The 23,126-nt window shown below is 39.6% G+C and overlaps 1 protein-coding gene across 2 annotated transcripts; it reads left to right on the top strand.

Moving 5' to 3' along the window:
- The first annotated feature begins 4,153 nt into the window (after positions 1 to 4,153).
- Positions 4,154 to 22,772, top strand: LOC135707479 (sentrin-specific protease 1-like). 2 transcript variants are annotated; one of them, XM_065229317.1, is made up of 7 exons: positions 4,154 to 4,398; positions 4,583 to 4,654; positions 4,885 to 4,979; positions 19,389 to 20,238; positions 20,490 to 20,642; positions 20,911 to 21,106; positions 21,527 to 22,772. In XM_065229317.1, exons 1-7 carry the CDS (start codon positions 4,310 to 4,312, stop codon positions 22,142 to 22,144), a joined length of 2,073 nt encoding a protein of 690 aa, XP_065085389.1. In that variant the 5' UTR covers positions 4,154 to 4,309; the 3' UTR covers positions 22,145 to 22,772. The 2 variants fall into 2 exon arrangements, with proteins under 2 accessions (XP_065085389.1, XP_065085390.1); XM_065229318.1 differs by having other exon boundaries at positions 4,303 to 4,414.
- Positions 22,773 to 23,126: the final 354 nt, after the last annotated feature.

Below are 23,126 nucleotides of genomic sequence, written 5' to 3' on the forward strand. Positions count from 1 at the left end.
GGAAATAAAAAGGCATGACACGCTAAAAACCGTTTACCCAAATCCTATATTGTTGAAATAAACATGCTTTTGAATTTAATTCAAACATAAATATTTTAGTTTTAAACATGCTTTCAATTTACTTTGTATAATTCATATGTTTAGAGTATAAACATTTATATTTTTGTTTTAAATGAACAAAATTCGTATCCGTGAACGATTGTTTTTTTAAACATAGAAAAAAGAGAAAATTTAGCTGTAGTCTATAACCTTTAGTCAATTTATGTTGAATGGGATGCGATGGTACACTTATCAACATATTATCTGCAATCATAAATAATGCTTCACTGCTTTCACTTGATCAGTTACAGTTGAGTCAACAATCAATACGAAACTAACGATTTTAAATTGGCTCACCACTTTAGTAGCCTATTGGTCCCAAGCAAACGATTAACGTACCCTATTCTAGTTGAAATTCTATTACTACACTATGTTTGTTTTGATTCGTTATGAAAGTTTGACAGATAACATCAGGGGTGTGTGGATTCATGCAGAACATGCAGGGGTGAGTGAAATAGCTTGGGACTGCTTGGGACCGTTGTTCTGGTACTGAGTGAGCCAAAAGTAATAATGATTTTCTTCGGGACCCAGTGGTCTTAGAGTTACCTCTATGGTTGAGTCTCGCCTGCTCCATGTTGCCTTCGATAGATGGAGGTCCAAACACTGATAATCTGCAAAAAATCGCATTAAGCCCGGCGAGGGATTCAACCATAGAGGTAACTCTAAGACCAGAAGTTCCCAAAAAAACGTGCTCAACTTTTTGGCTCAGCTCTAGTACTCTCTTCGGTCCCAAGCTAATTGATGCACCCCTCGAAACATAGGAAAATCCGAGGGGGGCGACACATCTAAATCTCAAGTTTGGATGCTCAACAAATCTCACACTAGCGAATCAATCTTCGAAAAATCTTCTTTCATTTGTCGCATCTACTTGCATCGCTCATCATCTTTTTGCAGGAAATCTTCAGAATCGTTATCAATCTTCTTTCTATCTACTCAGCGTGTTGCGCGCTAGCCACAGCAAAACACAATCTTTTCTGCATCGTAGATAGAGTCGTCCCCCTCGGGAAAATCTACGAACCCCTCATCTTATCTGTCAAACTTTCATAGCGAATCAAAATAAACATAGTGTAGTACTAGAATTTTGACTAGAATGGGGTACGTTGATTGATTTGCTTGGGACCAATAGGCTAGTCAAGTAGTGAGTCAATTTAAAATCGGGTTTCCACCGGTTGATTCAACCATCCACAAGTTCAGGATTACGTGGTGAGAATACACAAATCGAACTGGAACACTTTGCGGGTAATTTTTTTTTAACTAATAGATTGTTTGCTCCACACTTTTTGAGCGCAATGTTTTTATGCACTCACGCTATTCTCAAACTACCCAGAAATTAAATCTATCATTAAAAAGGTAAATTTGACAGTGTTTTTGTATAGTTCTCAAATAATTTTCATGCTCAGTTTGTCATCCAAGTGTATCCGCGGCATATGTGCGTGATCACATGTAGAGATGATATGTGCAAGTGAGAATCATGTGTCTGACATATATAGAAACTATACCATGAATCTAATTGGGTTCTTCAAGGGTATAGCCTGGTACGCAGCTGAAAAGTAATGACGTTTTTACGTGCTACGGGATAGGACACGGAATGCTAAAGAAATTACTTTTCCTTAGCATTTCTTGACCTAGTAATGGTAGTATCCATTTGTGGAAATATATATTCATCAGTAGGATCTTTGTCCACCGAATGGGTTTATGTAAGCCAATGAACAATCTGTGTTCTCTCGATCATTAGACACCTCATAATTTATACTCGGGTGCATCTCATGCCAACGACTGCAAATCTCGATGAACATTTCAAATGGTCCTATCTGCTTTGATCGATTCTCTTCATCGACTTTCTCTTTCGCTAATAACTCAGCTGCAAAACCTTTCCCTGTTGTATTTGACGTTTTGGACGCTAGATAAGAACCTCCTTTATCAAACTATGTGGTAGAATTAGCGCGAAATCTGTTTGCATAGCAGTGGTTATGAAAAGAGAAAGTCGATGAAGAGAATCGATCAAAGCAGATAGGACCATTTGAAATGTTCATCGAGAAATCATCGTTTTTTGTAGCTACGTCGATCTTGACCTTTGCATTTTAACATTTTAAATGGCTAAAAAATAGAAATTAGTAATACTATTTCATAGACATAATACAAATATCCACCCATTAACAAGAGTTTTCGATATAACAAAAAAAAGTCAACGACAAACCTCTATACTAGCAACACGTCATAAAAACAAGTGTTACTACGATGAAAATATAATCTTAGTTCAAAATACTTAAAAATACTTACGATACTTACGAGGAATTTAAAAATATTTAATTGATACTAGGTCTAAAGTTTAGAGTGAGATGCCCCTAGATGTTATCTGTCAAACTTTCATAGTGACTCAAAACAAACATAGTGTAGTACTAGAATTTCGAATATAATGGGGTACGCTTTTAGATGTATGTACTTGGGACCAATAGGCTAGTCAAGTAGTGAGCCAATTTAAAATCGTTAGTTGCCACCGGTTGTTAATATCGTGATCAACATGAAGGTGGCGCATTCTGAATGCAATTTCACTTTCCTTGTGGAATAATTGGCTGATCAATTATTCCGTTAGGTAATTTTAACGTTTGTTGTAAAAATGATGTTTTGGATGCTTTTTAACTATAGATACTATAGATTCCATAGATAAGCGGAGGCACAAAAAAGTTGTTTTGGGAGCCATGAAAAATAAATGATCTGACTGGCATCCGTAAAAAAAAGTTCATGCCATCATAGAGCTCTTCGTTGCGTAGTTTTGTTGTGTTTCGTGTGCAAAAGTTCAAAATGAAGTGCAAAGCAAATCTTTGCAACAATGAATCGAGAAATGGTTTGCTTTATATTTCCTTCTTCCGTTTTCCGCGAAATAAATCGGAATGTGGAGTGTAGAATGCGTTTTGTGCTCATAATATTACAATACTTCTCCCTCAAACACCATGATGACGTCATGCTCGTTTGGCAACACTAGTTGACAGTTCGTTTAGCTACATTATACTTTGCCTCCGCTTATCTATGGAAGCTATGGTATCTATAATTTTAACAACATAAAAACTGATAATTGTTGATTTTAAAATTAAACGACACCCCCCTTTGATCTCAAAATTTTGCAAAAAAACATCTCCCTATAGCAGTCAAATTTACTTTTGGGAATATTCTTCATAAATTACTTTTCCGTTTTCTTTTCAGCTGCGTACCACTTTGTAAAGCAGTTTTGGCGTGACTTTCTACCAGTGATTTCACAAAACTGGACCAACTAATTTCTATTTTTTATGAAACGCACAAATGTTGGCGAGTGTTTAGGGGTATTGAGGTAAATACATATTCGTTATCTGCATTAAAAATGGAACCGAATTCCAAAATTTCATCAATTTTGGTACACTGGAAGTATTTTAAATAAGTACGATTACATTAGCAAAAATCACCATGTAAGCGCCCCTTGGTGGGACTTTGTATATGGTAGCGAGCTGTCAACGAATAGATTTAGTGTCAACGATTAAAAATTTAAATCTTAATTTAAAAATCGAGATGAATTTCTACGGGATCGATACAAATATAGTTGTGCTCAGAAAACAAAGCTATATGAGATGATGTATAAAAGTCGGTATATTTTTCAAAGTTAAACAACCCAATTGGGTTCTTTAATTTTGAAAATTATATCTGTTTTTATATATCACCTGAAAGAGCTTCGTTTTTTGAGTACAGTGATATTTTTTTTCGAACCCACACACTTTCATCTCGATTTTTAAATCAAAATTTAAAGCAAAATAATAATTTCACTGTTTGACACTAAACTGACAAACTGACAGCTCGCTCCTATTCAAAGTGAGTTTGAAAAAATATCGCTGTGCTCAGGAAACGAAGCTCTTCCATCAGATGAATGAAAATGAGGCTCCATAATCAACTGCTCGAATGATCATCATCCAAGAAAACAACTCGAAATGTACTGCAGCTTCGCCCAATACTGTTTGACATCACCTGGGGTTGCCAGCGTGCTCTGTTTGATCCCTTCTTCTGTCGTTCTCGCGGTTCCACTCGTAAAATTTCCCTCGTCTTTGGCAAATTGAAAACTTTTCGCGTCGTCTGGCTCGTCATTAATCGAAAGAGCGTTTCATTTTTTCGAATTTAGTGCTTTGCAGTTGTGATTTTTGGACAATTTTGTTGGATTCCCCGTTCGTGAGTGTCGAAAAATGGAGTAATGCTAAAAATATCGCCTGCGAAACCAAGTGAAACACGTCGTCTCGTGGGAAACGAAACGCTCCCGAAGTTGTGGCTGGCAGAACGCGAGTAAGAAGAATAAAAAGTGTGTGTCCCGTTTTATCCCCATCACTACTCTTCTCACTCGACCGACTCTGTCGTGTGTATCGTCGATCGATTAAATTTTGTAGTTTCAGCATTATTTGTTTGTCCGTGGATCCGATTTGCTAATACATTATTTTTCAACACTCTTCCCCCCTGAATCCTGGTGAAGGGTTTCCGGTATGTCTGTGACCTCGATGTTATCCCGCATCAAAGAGTTTCTGGAAGGTCGAAAGCGAAAAAGGTGAGAATCTCTTCCTCTTCCTCAACCTCCAATCTGCAGTGGTACAGATCTACGCATGTACGCTAGACACACACACGCTTACACTTCTGCTACTACTGCTGCCGGTTTCGGTGATCCTCCTCTTCCTCCTCCTAGTCGTCTCCGTGGTCGCTTCGGAGGATTGAATGACCGAACCGGTGAATGTGCACCAAGAAGAAACTGAAAAATTTCCCCTTTTTCCATTTTGACAGCGACGAGCCGTCAGAAGCATCAACAACCACTTTTGCCAAATATCGTCGAATCACGGACGATTTCCCCAAATTCATCTCGACGCCGTTGAGTAATGGTAAGTGCTGGGAAAATGTAGTTTTGGTGTAGTTTTAGAAAAAAACATAAAATTGATTGTTTACACAGTCGGTGTGGGTTGTTGTTGTCCCGAGACGACGGGATTTGGGGACAGAAAATGTCTTCAAGGTAGCGCTAATTGCAAGTAGAGTTTCATTTCGTGGAGCGGAAAAAGGTGGCAAATTTTCTCTTTGCTTTCACTCCCACACAGTCCAGTTTTGCAATTTTGAGCTTGGCGGTTCAGTTCAGTATCGTAGCTTAAAATAGAGCGTATAGGTGACTTATAATATTAGAAAATCCATGAAAATGAGTTCTTAGTAGTGTTGGCACGCTTCCATCAGTTCAATCGGCGACGTGGTTGGTTTCCTTTTAGATGGATTTTATAGCGATGTTAGATTAGTTTTCTTTCAAAGAGGCTTTCAGATGGTTTTTATGTTGAGGAATAGGAAGATTGAACTCTAGTTCCTAGCTGGTTGGCAAAAAATAATATCTGCGAACCTGAGCTAATTGTCAAAGCGGGCCTCGACCCGAGCGAGGTTTCAAAAACTAACGATCCGGTTTATCGGAAAATAATTTTAACGACCTATCCGGGATGAACCTGAATCTATAACCTAGTCGGTACGGCTTAAAACGACATCCGTTCTCCATGATACTTTACCTTACCATTCACGCTAAGATCGTCTTCATTTCATTCGGTTCGTGGCTGGCACGCCGCTAGCCACACTGTCTACGAAAGCTCCGCAGGTCGCCTTCCACCTGGTCGATCAAACTTGCCCGCTGCGCGCCTCTTCGTCTTGTTCACTGAGACAAAAAAACATAAGAATTCCATAAAAACCACTTATGATTGTTCACCATATCGATTTATTATGGAAATCATGAGTTTGACTTATGAAACATAAATTCAACTTATGAAATTTAAAAAGTATTATGAAATTGATGAGCAGATTGGACTCAAGCCTTGAGCGTTCAGATCATTGAGTCCGTGATTTGCGCTCACGTCTATTCAACGTACAGTTTCAAAATCAAAAGTATTTGTAATGATTCAAATACGCGCTTTGACTTGCGTTTTAATCAAGGAAACAAAATGTTGTGAAGTGGCGAAAAACTACATTTCGCTTATTATAACTTTTTTTTCCATTGCTTGCTCAATTTATTAACGGATTCTGAATCTTTAAAGTGTGATAGAAAATGCTGCTATTTGTTTAGCGTAAAAGGATTGATTTTTCATTTGTTCGATTTCTTAAGTCAAAATGAGCCGAAATGTTGAAGTGAAATATTGGCAAAAACAATGGTTTGGTTCCACTAGTAACAATGCCAAAAAATTGCATGTGTCTGTTATGGACTAAACAGTATTCACTGAATTATTTTTACACCAAGATAAGGGATAGTTCATGTATGAAGTACATCAGTTGCAGTTACTAAAATTCAAATTTGATTATTTATAGGCAAAATGTTATTTGGTATACATAGTTAAAAAGATACAGCTGTTTATGTGTGTGCCAAGCTGGTAGCGAGTCACTTTCTAGTGACTTGGTCACTTTTTTCTGCCCGTATATTAATGGAAAGTAACTAAAGTCACTTTTTCTTGTAATCAGTCACTATTTTCAATTTTTTAGCGTGTATTTATTTCAAGATTGATCATTCTTCTTGCAGTGTGTAGGATCTGATAGTCCAATCGATGAATTAGGTTCTGCAGCGTGACGTCACAAATGAACTCAGTGTTAGCCGGCTGAACCTTTTTGACAGTTCAGTGGTACTGTTTACAAGCACTTAGCCGTTTTTTCGAAAAAAAAATTTCTAAAATTTCCGAATTTTAACTTGAAAATTGTCGAGGAACAGTGCGATGAAAGGATGTTGCTCGTGGACACTGCAGAAGTGTGGTTTGCATCTCACTGCAGTCTGAAAAATTATCGAGAAAATCCACCCAAGAAAAAAACGACTAAGTCCACGTAAACAGTACCACTGAACCACAGACAAACAGACATAACACTCGCTAGTTGTTCATCGAACAAGCATTTAACGGTCAATTTAAAAGTATCGTAGTTGGTAGTACCACCACCTGTGGCGCGCATAGTCAAATCCCTTGCGTTTGACGTTTACACACTACCGCCATCTGTTCAGCGTAGTGCCCACCACAGTGTACTCAACAGATGGCGGTAATGTTTTAGCGACGATGTATTACAGTAAGAAATATTCAATGTGTTATGTCTGTTTGTCTGTGACTGAACTGTCATCAGATTGAGGTTAGCCCCGACGGTGCAAAACCTAATACATTTTGTTCTGCACGGCGAATGAGATCGACCCAAATTTGAGTTTAGCTTACTCATAAATCACAAAAACTTAGCGATGAGTAAATTTGCCTCATGTGTTTCCAGGTTTGTCCGGGAACAAATTCCCAAATATGACAAAAGTAAAGATTGGATTCACTCAGTCTGTTGGTACTACTTCTAGACTGAGTAAAATTTTCCTCATTTTCCAGTAGATTTTTGAAGTTATTCACAGAAAAACATGAGGCAATTCACTCATCGCTGAGTTTCTGCACTTTTGGTGATTATGAGTAAACTAAACTCAAATTGGGGTCGTTCTCATTCGCCGTGTGAATTGTCGAAAATTTTGACGTTTAATCGTCTTTCTCTATCCACTTACGGTGAATGAGAACGACTCAAAAAACTACAAGGGACAGCCCTATGGGGTTGTACCAACAATCAATTCGTAACGAACGATTTTAAATTGCCTCACTACTTGACTAGCGTATTGGTCCCAAGCAAATCGTTTAACGTACCCCATTCTAGTATAAATTCCAGTACTACACTATGTTTGTTTTGATTCGCTATGAAAGTTTGACAGTTAAAATAAGGGGTTCGTGGATTTTCCTATGTTTCGAGGGGTGCATCGATTAGTTTGGGACCGAAGATAGTACCAGAGCTGAGCCAAAAATTTGAGCTCGTTTCTTCGGGACCTTCTGGTCTTAGAGTTACCTCTATGGTTGTACCAACCGGTGGATACTAACGATTATAAATTGGCTCACTACTTGACTAGCCTATTGGTTCCAAGCGAATCGATTAACGTACCCCATTCTAGTACTACACTATTTTTGTTTTGATTTGCTATGAAAGTTTGACAGATAAAATAAGGGGGGTTTGTGCAAACGTCCACTACCTGTGTTCCTACCCTACCAGCTGTATGTTATATTGTATCCCTATACACTATCAATAAATATAGTAGTTCATCTGCCTCCGCCATGCCAGAACGGTAACAACCACCAGTGATGCAAAATATCATGACACTCACGTGACACTCGTCTTCGCACCAACCGACTATCGCTGACAGATCGTTTTGTTACGCAGTGAGAGTTAGAGCCATGGCAAACAACAATCACCAGTAATGGTCGCTGCTCACAAGCAAAACGCTACACTAACTGCTGATGATGAAAAGCACAACGAAAACAGTGAAGACTTCTGCAGTACGATCATGAGAAAAAGCGAAACGACAGAAGAAAATGAAAACAATGCCTACGCATTCCAAGTTCGTCTCGGCAGCGCCTGTGAGTTACAAACAAAGCAGGCAACATGAAACGGAAGCTGTTGGGTTCACTCACCAACACACTCAAATAAGTAAAGTAAAGCAGCAACTGCTTCAAAACGAGCACAGATGAGTGTCGTGATTGTCGGGAATGACCAGATCGGTGACGGATCACAACAGAAGATGACATTCACCAGTTGCTTTTTACTTCTTTCGTCAACTTGATGGATGGTCATGGAGAGAGCTTCGACGAGCACATTGATAGGAATGTACAAAGCGTTACTACCATCAGCTGTTTGGCGATCGTGATTGTGATAGGTCGCAACTCTTGACAACGACTGTCTTTTATTCATACATCCGTAAACACATCGTAGGAAAAGTTCTGCCCGTGCGCGATCAGAGGGGTTCGTGGATTTTACTATGTTTCGAGGGGTGCATCGCTTAGCTTGAGACCGAAGATAGTACCAGAGCTGAGCCAAAAAGTTGATTACGTTTCTTCGGGACCTTCTGGTCTAAGAGTTACCTCTAGGGTTGTACCATACACTATAATGGGGTACGTTAATCGATTTTATTGTAACCAATAGGCTAGTCAAGTAGTGAGCCAATTGTGGTTATAGCGTCCAACAGCTCTATTACCGAAACCGAAACCATCAGCAGCGCTGCTGCTCCATAACATAGTTAAGCTCCAATCATGTAACATCAAATGCGGCAAGGTGCGGCGGCCTCTAGTTGTCGTAGCAAGAAACTATTGACAGCGTTTTGATTTGATTGACAAAATTTTTACTTTGTTAAACGTTAGGGGGATGCTCCGGATAAATTCAAATTTGTCTTTGCAGATAAATTCGCTCACAAGTTGATGATTTGGCAAGGCATCTGCAGTTGCGGAAAGAAAACAAAGGTTTTCATCACTGGAGCGACTATGAAAGGACAACTTTACAAGGAGGAGTGCCTCCAGAACATAATTTTGCCGTTCATTCAACCACACGAAGGTCCCGAAAAGTTCTGGCCTGACTTAGCCAGCTGCCATTACAGCCGCTATGTCATAGAATGGTATAAGTAGAATTATGTCGATTTTATTTAGAAAAGTATCAATCCACCAAATTGTCGAGATTTTCGTCCCATTGAAAAAAATTTGGGCAATTATAAAGCGCAAATTGAAGAAATGTGGCAAAACAATCGAAACATCATCTGATTTGGAGAAGTGGTGGAAAAGGATGGTAGGTTGACAGTATTACCAACAATCAATTCGAAACTAACGATTCTAAATTGGCTCACTACTTGACTAGCCTATTTCCCAAGCAAATCGATTAACGTACCCCATTTTATTCGAAATTCTAGTACTACACTATGTTTGTTTTGATTCGCTATGAAAGTTTGACAGATAAAATGAGGGGTTCGTGGATTTTCCAATGTAATACATACATTTCGAGGGGTACATCGATTAGCTTGGGACCAAAGATAGTAAAGGGTGATACGGTCAAAATTTGGTCAAGGGAAAACGCGTGTAAATCGGTGAAATAGTTTATTTAAAAAATCAAATTAAATTTCTTTTTCAAGTTCAATTAGTATAAAATTCAGGAAAAATATTCAGTTAGGCTTCCGCTTTTCCAAATCCGAATTGCCGGGCCTTACGCTTGACCCCTGCCATCAGATTTTGTACAGCCACCTTGTCCACCTTCTTCGCCGCAGAAAGCCAGTTTGCCTTGAACTGCTGCTCGCCATTAGCAGTTTTTTTGGTCTTCTTTAGGTTCCGCTTGACAATAGCCCAGTATTTCTCAATTGGGCGGAGCTCTGGCGTGTTGGGAGGGTTCTTGTCCTTGGGAACCACCTGCACGTTGTTGACGGCGTACCACTCCATGGCCTTTTTACCGTAATGGCAAGATGCCAAATCCGGCCAAAACAGTACGGAACAACCGTGTTTCTTCAGGAAAGGCAGCAGACGTTTATTCAAACACTCTTTCACGTAAATTTCTTGGTTGACAGTCCCGGAAGCTATGAAAATGCTGCTTTTCAAGCCACAGGTACAGATGGCTTGCCAAACCAGATATTTCTTTGCGAACTTTGACAGTTTCATGTGCTTGAAAACATCTGCTACCTTTCCCCTTCCTTTTGCCGTATAAAACTCCTGTCCCGGAAGCTGCTTGTAGTCGGCTTTGACGTAGGTTTCGTCGTCCATTACCACGCAGTCAAACTTCGTCAGCATCGTCGTGTACAGCCTCCGGGATCGCGCTTTGGCCGTCGTATTTTGTTTATCATCGCGATTTGGAGTCACTACCTTCTTGTAAGTCGATAGTCTGGCTCGTTTTTTGGCTCGATGCACGGTTGTAGACGATACACCCAGCTTATTTGCGGCATCTCGGAGAGAGAGGTTAGGGTTTCGCTTGAAACTACCGGCAACTCTCTTTGTCGTCTCAGCGGCTTCCGGTTTTCGATTTCCCCCCGATCCAGACTTCCTGGCTGTCGACAAACGTTCCCCAAACACTTTAATTACATTTGTAACGGTTGATTTGGCAACTTTTAGCGATTTTGCCAACTTTGCGTGCGAGTAGCTCGGATTTTCGCGATGCGCGAGCAAAATTTTGATACGCTGCTCTTCTTGCTTGGACGGCATTTTGACAACTGAAGAGTGAATTCCAAAATCAAAATAGGAGCAACATTCTACACACACACAGCTTCAAAATGAGGGGTGTTCAGGTTTTTTAAATGCAAAATTGAAAGAAATACGTCAAGTTGATATTGACCAAATTTTGACCGTATCACCCTTTACCAGAGCTGAGCCAAAAAGTTGAGCTCGTTTCTTCGGGACCTTTTCGTCTTAGAGTATTCCGCGAAAAGTTCGAAAATTCATCCGAAAAGCTGACGATTAATTTTTGTTCTATTTTTCCCTTAAAAATCCTACAAAATGATACCTTTAGCGTTTTTGTACTTTATTTCCTTTTGGAGAAATTAAATATTTTGTGCGGCCAAATTCTAAATGGAACAGACTTAACTACTGGATTGTAGTAGCAGTTTCACCAAATGTATTAGAATGTTGTTTTGGTGCTATCTCTTTCACTCTACTCAAAACCAAAATGCATAAAAAATGACAAAATGATACACTCTTTGCACACTGTCAAAGACAGGGGCCTGACTGGCGGCCATGTTTTTGATACCATCATCTGCTCTTGTCTTTCTGCTTACAACTAGGGATGGGCAATCCACTCCGGAGCTGTTCAAAAGAATCGTTCCTTTAAAGAGAGCTGAAGACCTGCAGTTCTATTTAAAAGAACCGCAGCTCACCAGCTCCCACTGTAACTACTATTTTTCATTAAAAAATAAAACAAAAGTTTAAATGACCTGCTCTTTCCTCTGTTAAAACACATACATAACTGCAGGGCTGGTAGCGAGTCACTTTTTAGTGACTTGGTCACTTTTTTCAAGTCCGTCACTAAAAAGTCTCTTTTTTTTAAGGCCAAGCCACTAAAGTCACTTTTTCTTGTAAGGAGTCACTATTTTCAACTTTTTTAGCGTGAATTTATTTCAAGATTGATTATTCTTTGCGTTGTGACGTTTAATCGTCTTTCTTCATATACAGGATGTCTACTCATTTTTCTGGATAAAATTACCTGGGTTTTCGAAGTAAGTAAGTCCAAGATCTAAAAATATTCAATGTCTTGAAGTTTCGTATTCCATGTACAAGTTCAACATATTGAAAAGATTCAAAGTGCCCGAAATTAAGTAAAAAAAATAAATGATTTATTTCAAGTTCATAATTAACTTTATCAAAGATTAAAGATCTTCAATGCAGTCCCATTAACTTTTCAACAATTGTAGGAACTTTGGAAAAAGTTCTGAGGAATGAAAGAATATGCTGAGAGTTTCAGGAAGCTGTAAAAATCTCAAAGCGATTCTTTTGGCATCCGTAACTTTTCAGGAACTTTTATAAAGTTCCTAGAATTTCAGAGAACTTTACAGGTGTCAAGCGAAAATGAGAAATTTAGAAAACTTGAGGGGTATTGTGCAATTTTTTATGAAGTTCTAAGCACCTCAGAAACGCTAGATCTAGAGATCTTTGGGGAATTCAGATCTTAAGAGCAGTTCCCGTAACTATAGTACAGACTTTTGGAGCAGTTTAAAAATCTATAATCGTAAATTTAGAAAAAAAAATCAGGATAGTTCCACGATGTGCTGAAAAAAAAATCGAGAACCCTTCAGATGTTACGCGAATTTCAGGGAAGTCCAGAGAATTTATGAAAACTTCAGAAATATTTCAGAAACTTTGCAGAATTCCAGAGAATTGCAAGGAAATTTAAAGGTTTTTACGGGAATTCTATTTATTTCCAAGCAGAACCGAGATCTTCAATAGAACTAAGAGCTTTATGAAAGCTTCGAGAACATCAAGACAGGTCAAAGAATTAAAGGGCAATTCAAATAATTTCAAGGAAATATTAGAAACCTTAAAGTAGTTTCCAGAAACTCAGTGAATTTCCGAAAACTTCAGCAAAGCTCCGAAAGAATACCTGGAAATTTTATGAACATCCGGAAAACGTAAGAGTATTTTAATTTTAAAAATGGTCCATGATAGATTTCAAAAACTTAAAAAAAAAAAAATGCTAAAATTTAGCTAAGTTGATTAGAGAACATCAACGAAGTTCCATTAATAAAAAAAGCGAGAGCTTTTAGCAAGCAGCGATATTTTCAAGAAATATAATTTAGATATTTTTAGATAGTTTAATGATATTCAGCGATGTTCTGAGTACTTCCGAGGACGATCAGATAGCTTCAGAATAATCCCATTAACTCAAACAAATTTGCAATGACTTACAAGGACTTCCGTGGAATTTATAGAGTATTTCAAGAATCATGAAACGTCAGACCGTCAGGGAATGATGAATATATATATCAGAAAATTTGCTGGATTATTAAACAAATTTAGAGAACTTCAGGTAAGCATAGATAAGTTCAGGGAATATAAGCGAGTGTTAATAATGGTTATAATACTTAAGGAAAATTAATAAATTTCAGTAAAGTTGCGGGTTCTTAAAAAAATACTGATAAATTCAGGGCAGTCTAGAGAACTTTAAAGACATTCAGTAATCGTTTAGACACCAGGAAAGTCTAGACTATCCTCCTTCTTCGCATTTCAAGCTTATTGCGTATCGCATATTAGCTTATTGTTTGCTCTCAACTTAGTGTTCTAGATGCACTTCCACAGTTATTAATTGAGAGCTTTCGATGCCTGTACCATTTTTGCATTGGTATAATTGTGTGGCAAGTCCAATCATACTTCCATGCCCAGGGAAGTCGAGAAATTTTCCAACCCGAAAAACCTCCAGCATGGTCTTGCTTTGTAGCTGCGCCTTTACCGACTGAGCTAAGGGAGGTCCCAAGTCTAGACTATTGAAGAAGTTTTAAATTAGTGTCGATAATTTAAGGGAAGTTTTATGAACTTCAGAAATATCTTGAGAACTTCAGTGACAATCGTAGAACTATATTAATCATTTCGTTCTAATTTCATGAAAATTGCGAAAGCACAAATTTAGGAAAACTTCGGAAACTTCACAGAAGGACAGTGGTCTTCAGAAACATTACTTCAAAGAAATCTATGAAGCTTAAGATGAGATCCGCGAATTTCCGAAAATTTTATGAACATTAGCAAAAGGCGGGAGCATTTTTTAGTAAGCTTCGAAAATTAGTTTAAGAAAATTAGTGGGGAATTTAAAGCAGTTCCCGGATTTTCAGATAACTTCAGAGACGTTATAAAGTTATTTAAGGTCTTCGCAGAGGTTCAGAAGTTCACTGAAGCTTAGACATTTTTAGGACGATTTAATTAAATTCAGCGCAGCACAACATGCTTCATGAGAACAGAACTGCAAAAACGTTAGAGAACTTTTGAGAATTTCAGAAAAGAACAGAGAACCTCAGAGCAGTTCCGTCAACATTAGAGAAGTCACATAAATTTTAAAGAAGTTTAGAGAGCTTCAGTGAATTGTTAACCTTTAAAGGAGATCAATGATCGTTATACAAATTGACATAAACTTAAGGAAGTCATATAAAGTTCCAGATTTGAGGAGAAGTATTGTGAGCATCAGGCTAGTTTATCAAACTACAAAAGAACTTCATGGCAGTTTCATTAACTTCAGGAAAAAAATGAGAACTTTCAAAATAGTCCATTCAACGGAGATTTGCTCAAAATCTCGATGAGGCTATCAGAATTACCTTAAAATTTTCCACAATTAGAAATCCTTTGGAAAGATTCTCCGAGTATTCATTGAATTCATTTCAGATTTCTCTTTCAATCTCACTCCTTCCCATGGAATTCTACTCACATTAAAAGTCTTCTAACAATTTATTGACATTTCTCCTCAGACATTCCTTAGATTTCTTCTAATAATTTGTTTGGAAAACTCTCCTGAATTTTTTTTTCCGAATTCCTTTCAAGATGTTGTGGAGTTATTCGTACATTTAATTGTAATCCTTTTAGTATTTTCAAAAAATATCCAAAGACTTCTGCTCCGGATTCTTTTTTCCCACAAACTTTATGAAATTATCACAATGCCCTTGGAACTTTCCGGTGAAGTTCACAAGAGTTGTGCTCATCAGAAATTCCTAAGATTTTTCATTAAAATGTACGTTTAACTCCATACTTAAAACTAAGGCTTCACATGCAATCTAAAATTCCTCAGAACTACCTCGAAAGCAGATTGCATTTGATGCTTTTTTGAATGATTTTTTTGAAATGAGGTCCTTAGAAATTATAATAAAATTCCTCGAGTCTTTAAAACTGTGCATGGAAGTTGACTCCAGATTCTTAAAAATTTGTTGAAGTATTATAACGTTTAAGTCCAGAACTAGTTCATTTTGTTTTAGGAAATATGCATGTTCCAAAACCAAACCGCTTTAAAGGTTAATATCGTACATGAGTGTTTATGAGATAATAATTGACTTAGTCTAAAACATCAAACATCTATTTAATGCGCCTTCTCTTAGGTCACTTTTTAGTCACTATTTTTACAACCACAAGTCACTATTTGGTCACTTATTTATGGTCACTAAAATCACTATTTCTGACAGCAGTGATCGCTACCAGCCCTGCAACTGTAAATGGGATGCGAAACAACTTTTCTCCCTTCAGTTGTATTCCAGCGCTCTACGATAGTGGTGGTTTGACAACAAGCGGGTGAAAAAGATCCGATGTAAGCTCAATTAGGTTTTGCACCGCCGGGGTTAACCTCAATCTGATGACAGTTTAGTGGTACTGTTTTCGTGGACTTAGCCGATTTTTTTCTTGGGTGGATTTTCTCGATAATTTTTCAGACTGCAGTGAGATGTAAACCACATTTCTGCAATGTTCACGAGCAACATCCTTGCAATGCGCTGTTCCTCGACAATTTTCAAGTTAAAATTCGGAAATTTTAGAATTCTTTTTTTCGAAAAAACGACTAAGTGCTTGTAAACAGTACCACTGAACTGTCAAAAAGGTTCAGCCGATTAACACTGAGTTCATTTGTGACGTCACGCTGCAGAACCTAATTAGGTTTTGCACCGTCGGGGTTAACCTCAATCTGATGACAGTTCAGTGGTACTGTTTACGTGGACTTAGTCGATTTTTTCTTGGGTGGATTTTCTTGATAATTTTTCAGAGTGCAGAGAGATGTAAACCACACTTCTGCATTGTCCACGAGCAACATCCTTTCACCGCGCTGTTCCTCGACAATTTTCAAGTTAAAATTCGGAAATTTTAGACTTTGTTTTTTCGAAAAAACGACTAAGTGCGGGTAAACAGTACCACTGAACTGTCAAAAAGGTTCAGCCTATTAACACTGAGTTCATTTGTGACGTCACGCTGCAGAACCTAATTAGGTTTTGCACCGTCGGGGTTAACCTCAATCTGATGACAGTTCAGTGGTACTGTTTACGTGGACTTAGTCGATTTTTTCTTGGGTGGATTTTCTCGATAATTTTTTAGACTGCAGTGAGATGTAAACAGCATTTCTGCAATGTTCACGAGCAACATCCTTGCAACGCGCTGTTCCTCGACAATTTTCAAGTTAAAATTCAGAAACTTTAGAAATTTTTTTTCGAAAAAACGACTAAGTGCTTGTAAACAGTACCACTGAACTGTCAAAAAGGTTCAGCCGTTTAACACTGAGTTCATTTGTGACGTCACGCTGCAGAACCTAATAAAAGACCTGACGTTCAGCTCCAGATACAAAAAGAGCTGCGGAGTCGACGGAGCTGAATAAGGTTCTGCAGCGTGACGTCACAAATGAACTCAGTGTTAAACGGCTGAACCTTTTTGACAGTTCAGTGGTACTGTTTACAAGCACTTAGTCGTTTTTTCGAAAAAATATATTTTAAAATTTCCGAATTTTAACTTGAAAATTGTTGAGGAAATGCGTGGTGAAAGGATGTTGCTCGTGGACATTGCAAAAGTGTGGTTTACAGCTCACTGCAATCTGAAAAATGATCCAGAAAATCTGCCCAAGAAAAAATCGACTAAGTCCACGTAAACAGTACCACTGAACTGTCATCAGATTGAGGTTAACCCCGACGGTGCAAAACCTAATGGATCATCAACTCCCTCAGTCAGCGTTGCCAGAATGTTTTAAAGCTTATCGGTATCAAAGGTTTTAAAAAATCGGTATTTATCGGTATTTACTATTTTAATTAATTAAATTTTAGCCGTTTTTGAAAGCGAAAATTTTAACTGTTGGACTATGAGCGGAAAATTCCGGAAGAAAACTCTGGGGTGATGGTGATAGTTGTCCCTATCCGATGATGTTGTTGGTTTGCGTGGGCGTACTTTGGTTCGCACGTAAAGGGCCTTAGAAAGTTTGTTTACAAATGCTTTTGTGCCGTTATCAAATGTTATGCCTGACTTGTAGCTTAAACAATATGGCCGCAATGAACTGTCAAAGCTAGGAAATCCCTTTTGGAAAACCCTTTACTAGAGTCGGTGTATAATGAGTCACGCCAAGAGAAAAACAGTTGAACTCGCATCACGGTTTTCGAAAGATTCTCATTCTTTTCACTTGGCAACAGAGGACTTCTACAACAACTTCAAATGACTTCTAGCGAGAGAAAAAATATTGCGAATGTAGTAAATCATTATATCAGTGATTTTGTCAAATTATCTTCACAAAAAATTGTAGAAATTCACATTACTAATCAATACCGAGCGTATCCCATGACAATTTAACGCTCACTGCGTGTTTATGCTCATTTCTTTGTTTATATTTTATATTTTATTGCAATACCTTTCGTGGACCTTTCATAGCATCGTAATGTTTATTTACTTTGCACGATAGGTAGCCGGTTTGACAGTTCAATAGGTAGACTTGGCTTCACTCTTGGCGTGACTCATTATATACCGACTCTACCCTTTACATAAGTCCTAGACGCATACCAGGACGCATATAACATTTTCTATGTCCGTAATCTTTCCATATTGCAACATTTTCCCCGTTCCAAAATAAGATTTTTTCTTAGACTGTGATTTAGAAAAGTTGTCTAGCTTCCAGAGTAATGATTTTTTTTTCAGAAGTTTCTACATCGTAGATCTTCAAAATTGATTGGTTTAAAATTATGAAGAGTCTACGACTTCGAAATCTTTTCTCTGTGCCTCAATTGCTTCAAAAAATTTCCTTTCCAATTGCTTCCATATTTTTTCTGGTATCCTCGGGATTTTTTTTTTGATAGTCACTTTAACGCTCTTGGGCTATTCGTGGCTTGTCAGGGGGTGAGATTTGAACTCGTGACTTTGGCGTGAGAGGTACGGATGCTAACCACTATGCCGGGAAATATTGTTCGTCTGCATTCGAATGTTTTTTTTTTTTGACTTCCTTCTATCAACAATTCTCTGAACTCTTGCAGGTATCGCCAGGCAGTGTCTGTCTTCTGAAGATTATTCTGGCTGCTCCAAGAAGTTTCTTCTAACTGCCCCAAATCTTTTTAGGTTTATGTTGGAAGATTTATTCGAATTTCTTCTGAAGTATCCTTTAGAAGTTTTCTTTTAGATTCCGTTTTTTCCAGGAAGCTTTTTCAGCTTTCAATGGAATTTTCTTTTGAGTTCGCTCAGAAGTAGTTTTCGACTGTCACTGAAAGTATCTCCAGACTTTCCCCTTTTATACCAACTTATACTGGATGTTTCTTCTGTAGTTCTTCTAGCTTTCCCAGTTGTTTACCGACTTCCCCAGAAGTTGAATCAACCTTCGGAAGATTCTTATGACTTCTTCTGGGACAGTCCTCCAAATCCCTCAAAAAGTCTTTATGGCTGTTTCTGGAAGTTGCTCCAGACTTTCCTTGGAAGTTTTTTTTAAACTATCCCCGATAGTTTCTTCCGACTTCCTTCAAAAGACTTTTTCCAACTTATACCAAAATTTTATTTCGTATTCCCCGTGAAAGTTCATTCCAACTTTAATTGATTTCCTCTTCCTATATACTCCGCACTCCCAAATTTCCAGGAAATGTTTTCCCATTGGTTGTGAATTACATTATTTTTGACATTTATACTTGGAATTTCTTTGTGAAAAATAGCTATTTCCCGGTAATCCGAATGGAATTCCCGGGAATTCGCGATCGTTAATTTTGGTTAATTTATCAGGGATAGTTTATCGGTTAGGAAACTCTATTTGGACGCTAAACTGGTAGTTCACTGCCACTCTGGTTACTAAATTCATTGTGGACATGTTTCGAATGTGCCAATGGTAATGGTAATTAATGAATAAAAGCAAAATGTTACTCTATGACATCAATAATTATTCTGTTTGTAAAAATTGTGTTCTCAATAATCAAAAATTGTCAATCTTGTAATTCTGTAAAACGTGCCAGACTGTGCGTGTTTCAACCGTGTTCCCACTTCTTTAAGGCTTCATCATTAATCAACATCTGTCCCTCTTTCTCGTAGATTTTTACCCCAAGGCGGAACCTATCACGGACAGACTAAGGCATCCAGTTTACACAAAGAAGACCATGTCGGAGTCGACAAACAGTGGCAAGCAGAGTGCTTACTTCGGTGCCAACGCCGGCAAGACGCGACTCGAGTTTGCCGACATAGAGTTTTCTGACGATGAAGACGAGATTGACTGGATCAATCGCCAGCAGCCGCACAACCACCGGATCAGCAATGCCGGCGGCGGAGGTAGCTCCCTCCGGCATCCGCCACCGTTGGCGAAAATTAAACCTTCCACCGCACCGATCCCCTCGTTGTTCCCCATCCGGACGAAGATGGTCAACGGAAATGCCGAAGGGTACAACAGTCGGCAGGATACGTTCAAGAAACCGTTCGTATTTAAATCTCACCAGACTCCGCAGCAGCAACAGCAGCAACAGCAGCAGCAACAGCAGCAGCCGCAAACGCAACAGCAACAGCAACAGCAGACCAAGCGGAACTCGATCATAGCGCAGAGCTACGATCTGACGGAGATGAACAAGTATCGTGCACTGCTGAAGCGGTTGCTGCCGAATCTATACTCACCGGAGGAACCATCGTCATCCAGTGCTGCCACCTCGCGGAAGAACTCCCTACTGCTGTCGTCGGATGACATCAACCTGTCCTCGTCGACGGCCATCAATCACAGCCTCGGCGGCGAAGGGCACTCGTCGAGAGCCGGACCGTCCACTAGCGGCACGGTACGGTCGATACCGGTAATCGATCTGTCGCTGGAGGAAAGCGACTCTGAGGGACGGAAGAAGCGCACAAGCTTGTTTACCACCGTCGATTTGACGCAGTACAACTTGACAGCTCAAGACGCAGCGTGAGTATTATTTTTTTTAAACCTAGTGAGCGAGGGACAATCGGGACAAGTGGCAGTTCGTCAAAATGAACCGAATCGTTTTATATTTTTTCAAATTATGTTTATACTCAACTGTATTTTGCGGTTGTCTAATCCAGTACATTTGTTGCAAAATTAAGGAGCGTTTATTTGTAAAGTTCTGGACGGCATGGTGATTGGCGGTTTCATTTCAAAGCATCAACGCTCTGTATATTTGTTCATTCATTTTCCAGTGAGACAGCGCAAGTCATTGATCCGGTGAATACGCTAGAAGAGAAGCTCCAAACCAATAGCAAGTTCCGCGATGACATTGTGGACAGCGTTCAGCGCAAGTACAGCAATACTTCCAGCCAGCGGAAAGACCTCATCGCGCTAGAGCGTGAAAAGTGAGTATCTATTGCGTGTCTTTGACTATTATCTTGAGACTTTCGAACGCTGCTACTGTGTGCGCTCTTTTTCCACGTCTCTCCTGTCCCTCAAATTGTGGCGATCTTGCCTTGCGCTGGCAACTTGTGTTTCCAAATAATTCAAGTAATTGGAACAGCAGCGGCGGCAGCAGCAGCAGCAGCAGCGCCAATTATGCCAAGCAAGTCGAACTTTCCGAAGAACAACCGCCCTCACCGAAATATAAATCTCTTCCTGCATTGCTTTTAGTTTGAAGGAACTGAAGAAGAGTACCCAGGAGTATGAGGGCACATTCGAGCGGAAGCTGGGCGATTTTATGCTCCAGTTCGATACGATCGTACTGGACGAGGAGGAATCGGAAGAGGAAGAGGAAGCCTACCCGGAGCTAACCGACGAGCACCAGGGAGTGATCAAGCGGGCACTCTACGGGGGATCACGTTCCGAGGTATGTTTCATGTTTAGGAACATGCATAAACACCGATTGGCATAGTAGTCTGGCATAACTTTAGCAAAATCTCTTCAAGATGCAAATACAACATAAATATTACAACGCAACTACTAAAACAGGCACTTCCGCCCTATTGGCGCCCCGACTCACTGGAACTCCCGACCAACTATTGGGGTACTTTTAATAGAGCTTTTCAAGCAGACGATCAAGGATCGATATCACCGCAAACAACAACAGTGATATCTGATGGAAAATGCATGCAGAAGTCCAATATGCCATATGACTATTACGCCAAACGGGGTAGCCCTCTGCACAAAAATCCTTCGTTGCTAAATCCCTCGTAGTAAATTCTGTTACCTCCGGCTGAGAGCATAACAAAAGAAGTTGCTAAAATCTTCCACTCCCCACTTCCCACAGGTCATCGTGAACAAGTTCAACATCAGCATTACCCGTAACGATCTGGCCACGCTGATCGGTGACAACTGGCTCAACGACGAGGTGATCAACTTCTACATGAACCTGATGATGGAGCGTAGCGAGCTCCGCGCCGACGACGGTCTTCCCCGGGTGTACGCCATGAATACGTTCTTCATCCCGAAGCTGCTCTCGGCCGGCCATTCCGGTCTGAAGCGGTGGACCCGGAAGGTGGACATCTTCACGTACGACATTATTCCCGTGCCGGTTCACGTGGGCCGGGTGCACTGGTGCATGGCGATTATCGATCTGCGGAACCAAGCCATCCGATACTACGACTCGATGGGGACGCCGAACAATTCGGTCCTGAACGCGCTGGAACAATACCTGCGGGACGAGTCGCTGGATAAGCGAAAACGACAGTTCGACACCAGTGGCTTTACGAAGGAGAACATGCGGGAATGTCCCCGCCAGATGAATGGCAGTGACTGCGGGGTGTTTAGCTGTATGTTTGCAGAACACGAGTCGCGGAACCGGTCAATCGGTTTCAGCCAACAGCACATGCCGTATTTCCGACAGAAAATGATTTACGAAATTTCCCAAGGACGATTACTTACTTAGAAAGCGAAAGCGGGAAAACAGTGCGAATGAGAGTGCGTGCGTGTGTCGTAATGGCGAAGAATTTATTTTGGCGGGAGTGTCCCCCGGTTTCTTCCATTCTCACCTTTTTTTTATTTTGTTGGTAGAATAAAGCGAAAGGAAATTCGTCGGACATGAATCAAGTTGAAGAGAATGTAGTGAGTAAGCTTAATTTATAATAGTTTTCCAAGCAGGAACATGAACTCGGTTTTGTTTTCGAAAAACAACTACGATGCATTGCTTCAAAACGGTGTGAAGCGGATCCTCGTTTATCACAACTTCTCTTATCACGTTTCCTATGGAAGAATGTCTTTTGAGAAAAGTCCAGCGGGGCTTTTGAAATGAACAAAATATGCAGCAATTGTGATTTTTGTAACCGAGTGCGAGATCAACGGTTGGGTTTTCGGTTTCTCGCCTTCGTTACGCTCGGAAAGAGGACCGTATAATCGTTCTAATATGATTGGTATGAGACCGTCGAACTATTAGGATTGTTAGGCAGAAGAGAAAAATCATGCAAAGTGCTAGCTAAAGTCGGCAGAATTATCGAAAGAACGAAATTGTAGGAATGACGGAATAAATGTACATTTGAAAGTAATTTCAACCACTTTAATTAGTGTTCGTGAACAGTTTTTTGTTTGTTTTCAATATCCGAAGTTTCAATACGGCTTGGAAAACGTCATCCGTTCCGTCGCGATGCGTGTAAAAAAGCTCGTTGCCATGGTTACGAAAGCGCGTGCGAATGTTGTTTGTTTTCACCCCCAAGCTGTTTCGCCGTGCATTGACGAGTGCACGGATGGATTTGAGTTCACTCCCTCGACAAAAAGTGACACAACAGCGGGGCCCTGTTTACTAAAAATGAACACCTATGTGTTCATTTTTAGTAAACAGGGCCCCGCTGTTGTGTCACTTTTTGTCGAGTGAGTGAACTCAAATCCATCCGTGCACTCGTCAATTGTTTCTGCTT

Source organism: Ochlerotatus camptorhynchus, unplaced genomic scaffold (assembly GCF_037179485.1).
Source record: "Ochlerotatus camptorhynchus isolate MF236.1 unplaced genomic scaffold, CSIRO-AGI_Acam_v1.1 ptg000313l, whole genome shotgun sequence".
In the NCBI taxonomy this organism is placed as follows: Eukaryota; Metazoa; Arthropoda; class Insecta; order Diptera; family Culicidae; genus Ochlerotatus; species Ochlerotatus camptorhynchus.

Bases quoted from the DNA above. Each gene is read 5' to 3' on its own strand.
- LOC135707479 (XM_065229317.1), top strand. From the start codon at position 4,310: ATGCTAAAAATATCGCCTGCGAAACCAAGTGAAACACGTCGTCTCGTG. The intron at 4,399-4,582 runs GTAAGAAGAATA...ATCCTGGTGAAG, and splicing joins TTGTGGCTGGCAGAACGCGA to GGTTTCCGGTATGTCTGTGA. The intron at 20,643-20,910 runs GTGAGTATCTAT...CATTGCTTTTAG, and splicing joins ATCGCGCTAGAGCGTGAAAA to TTTGAAGGAACTGAAGAAGA.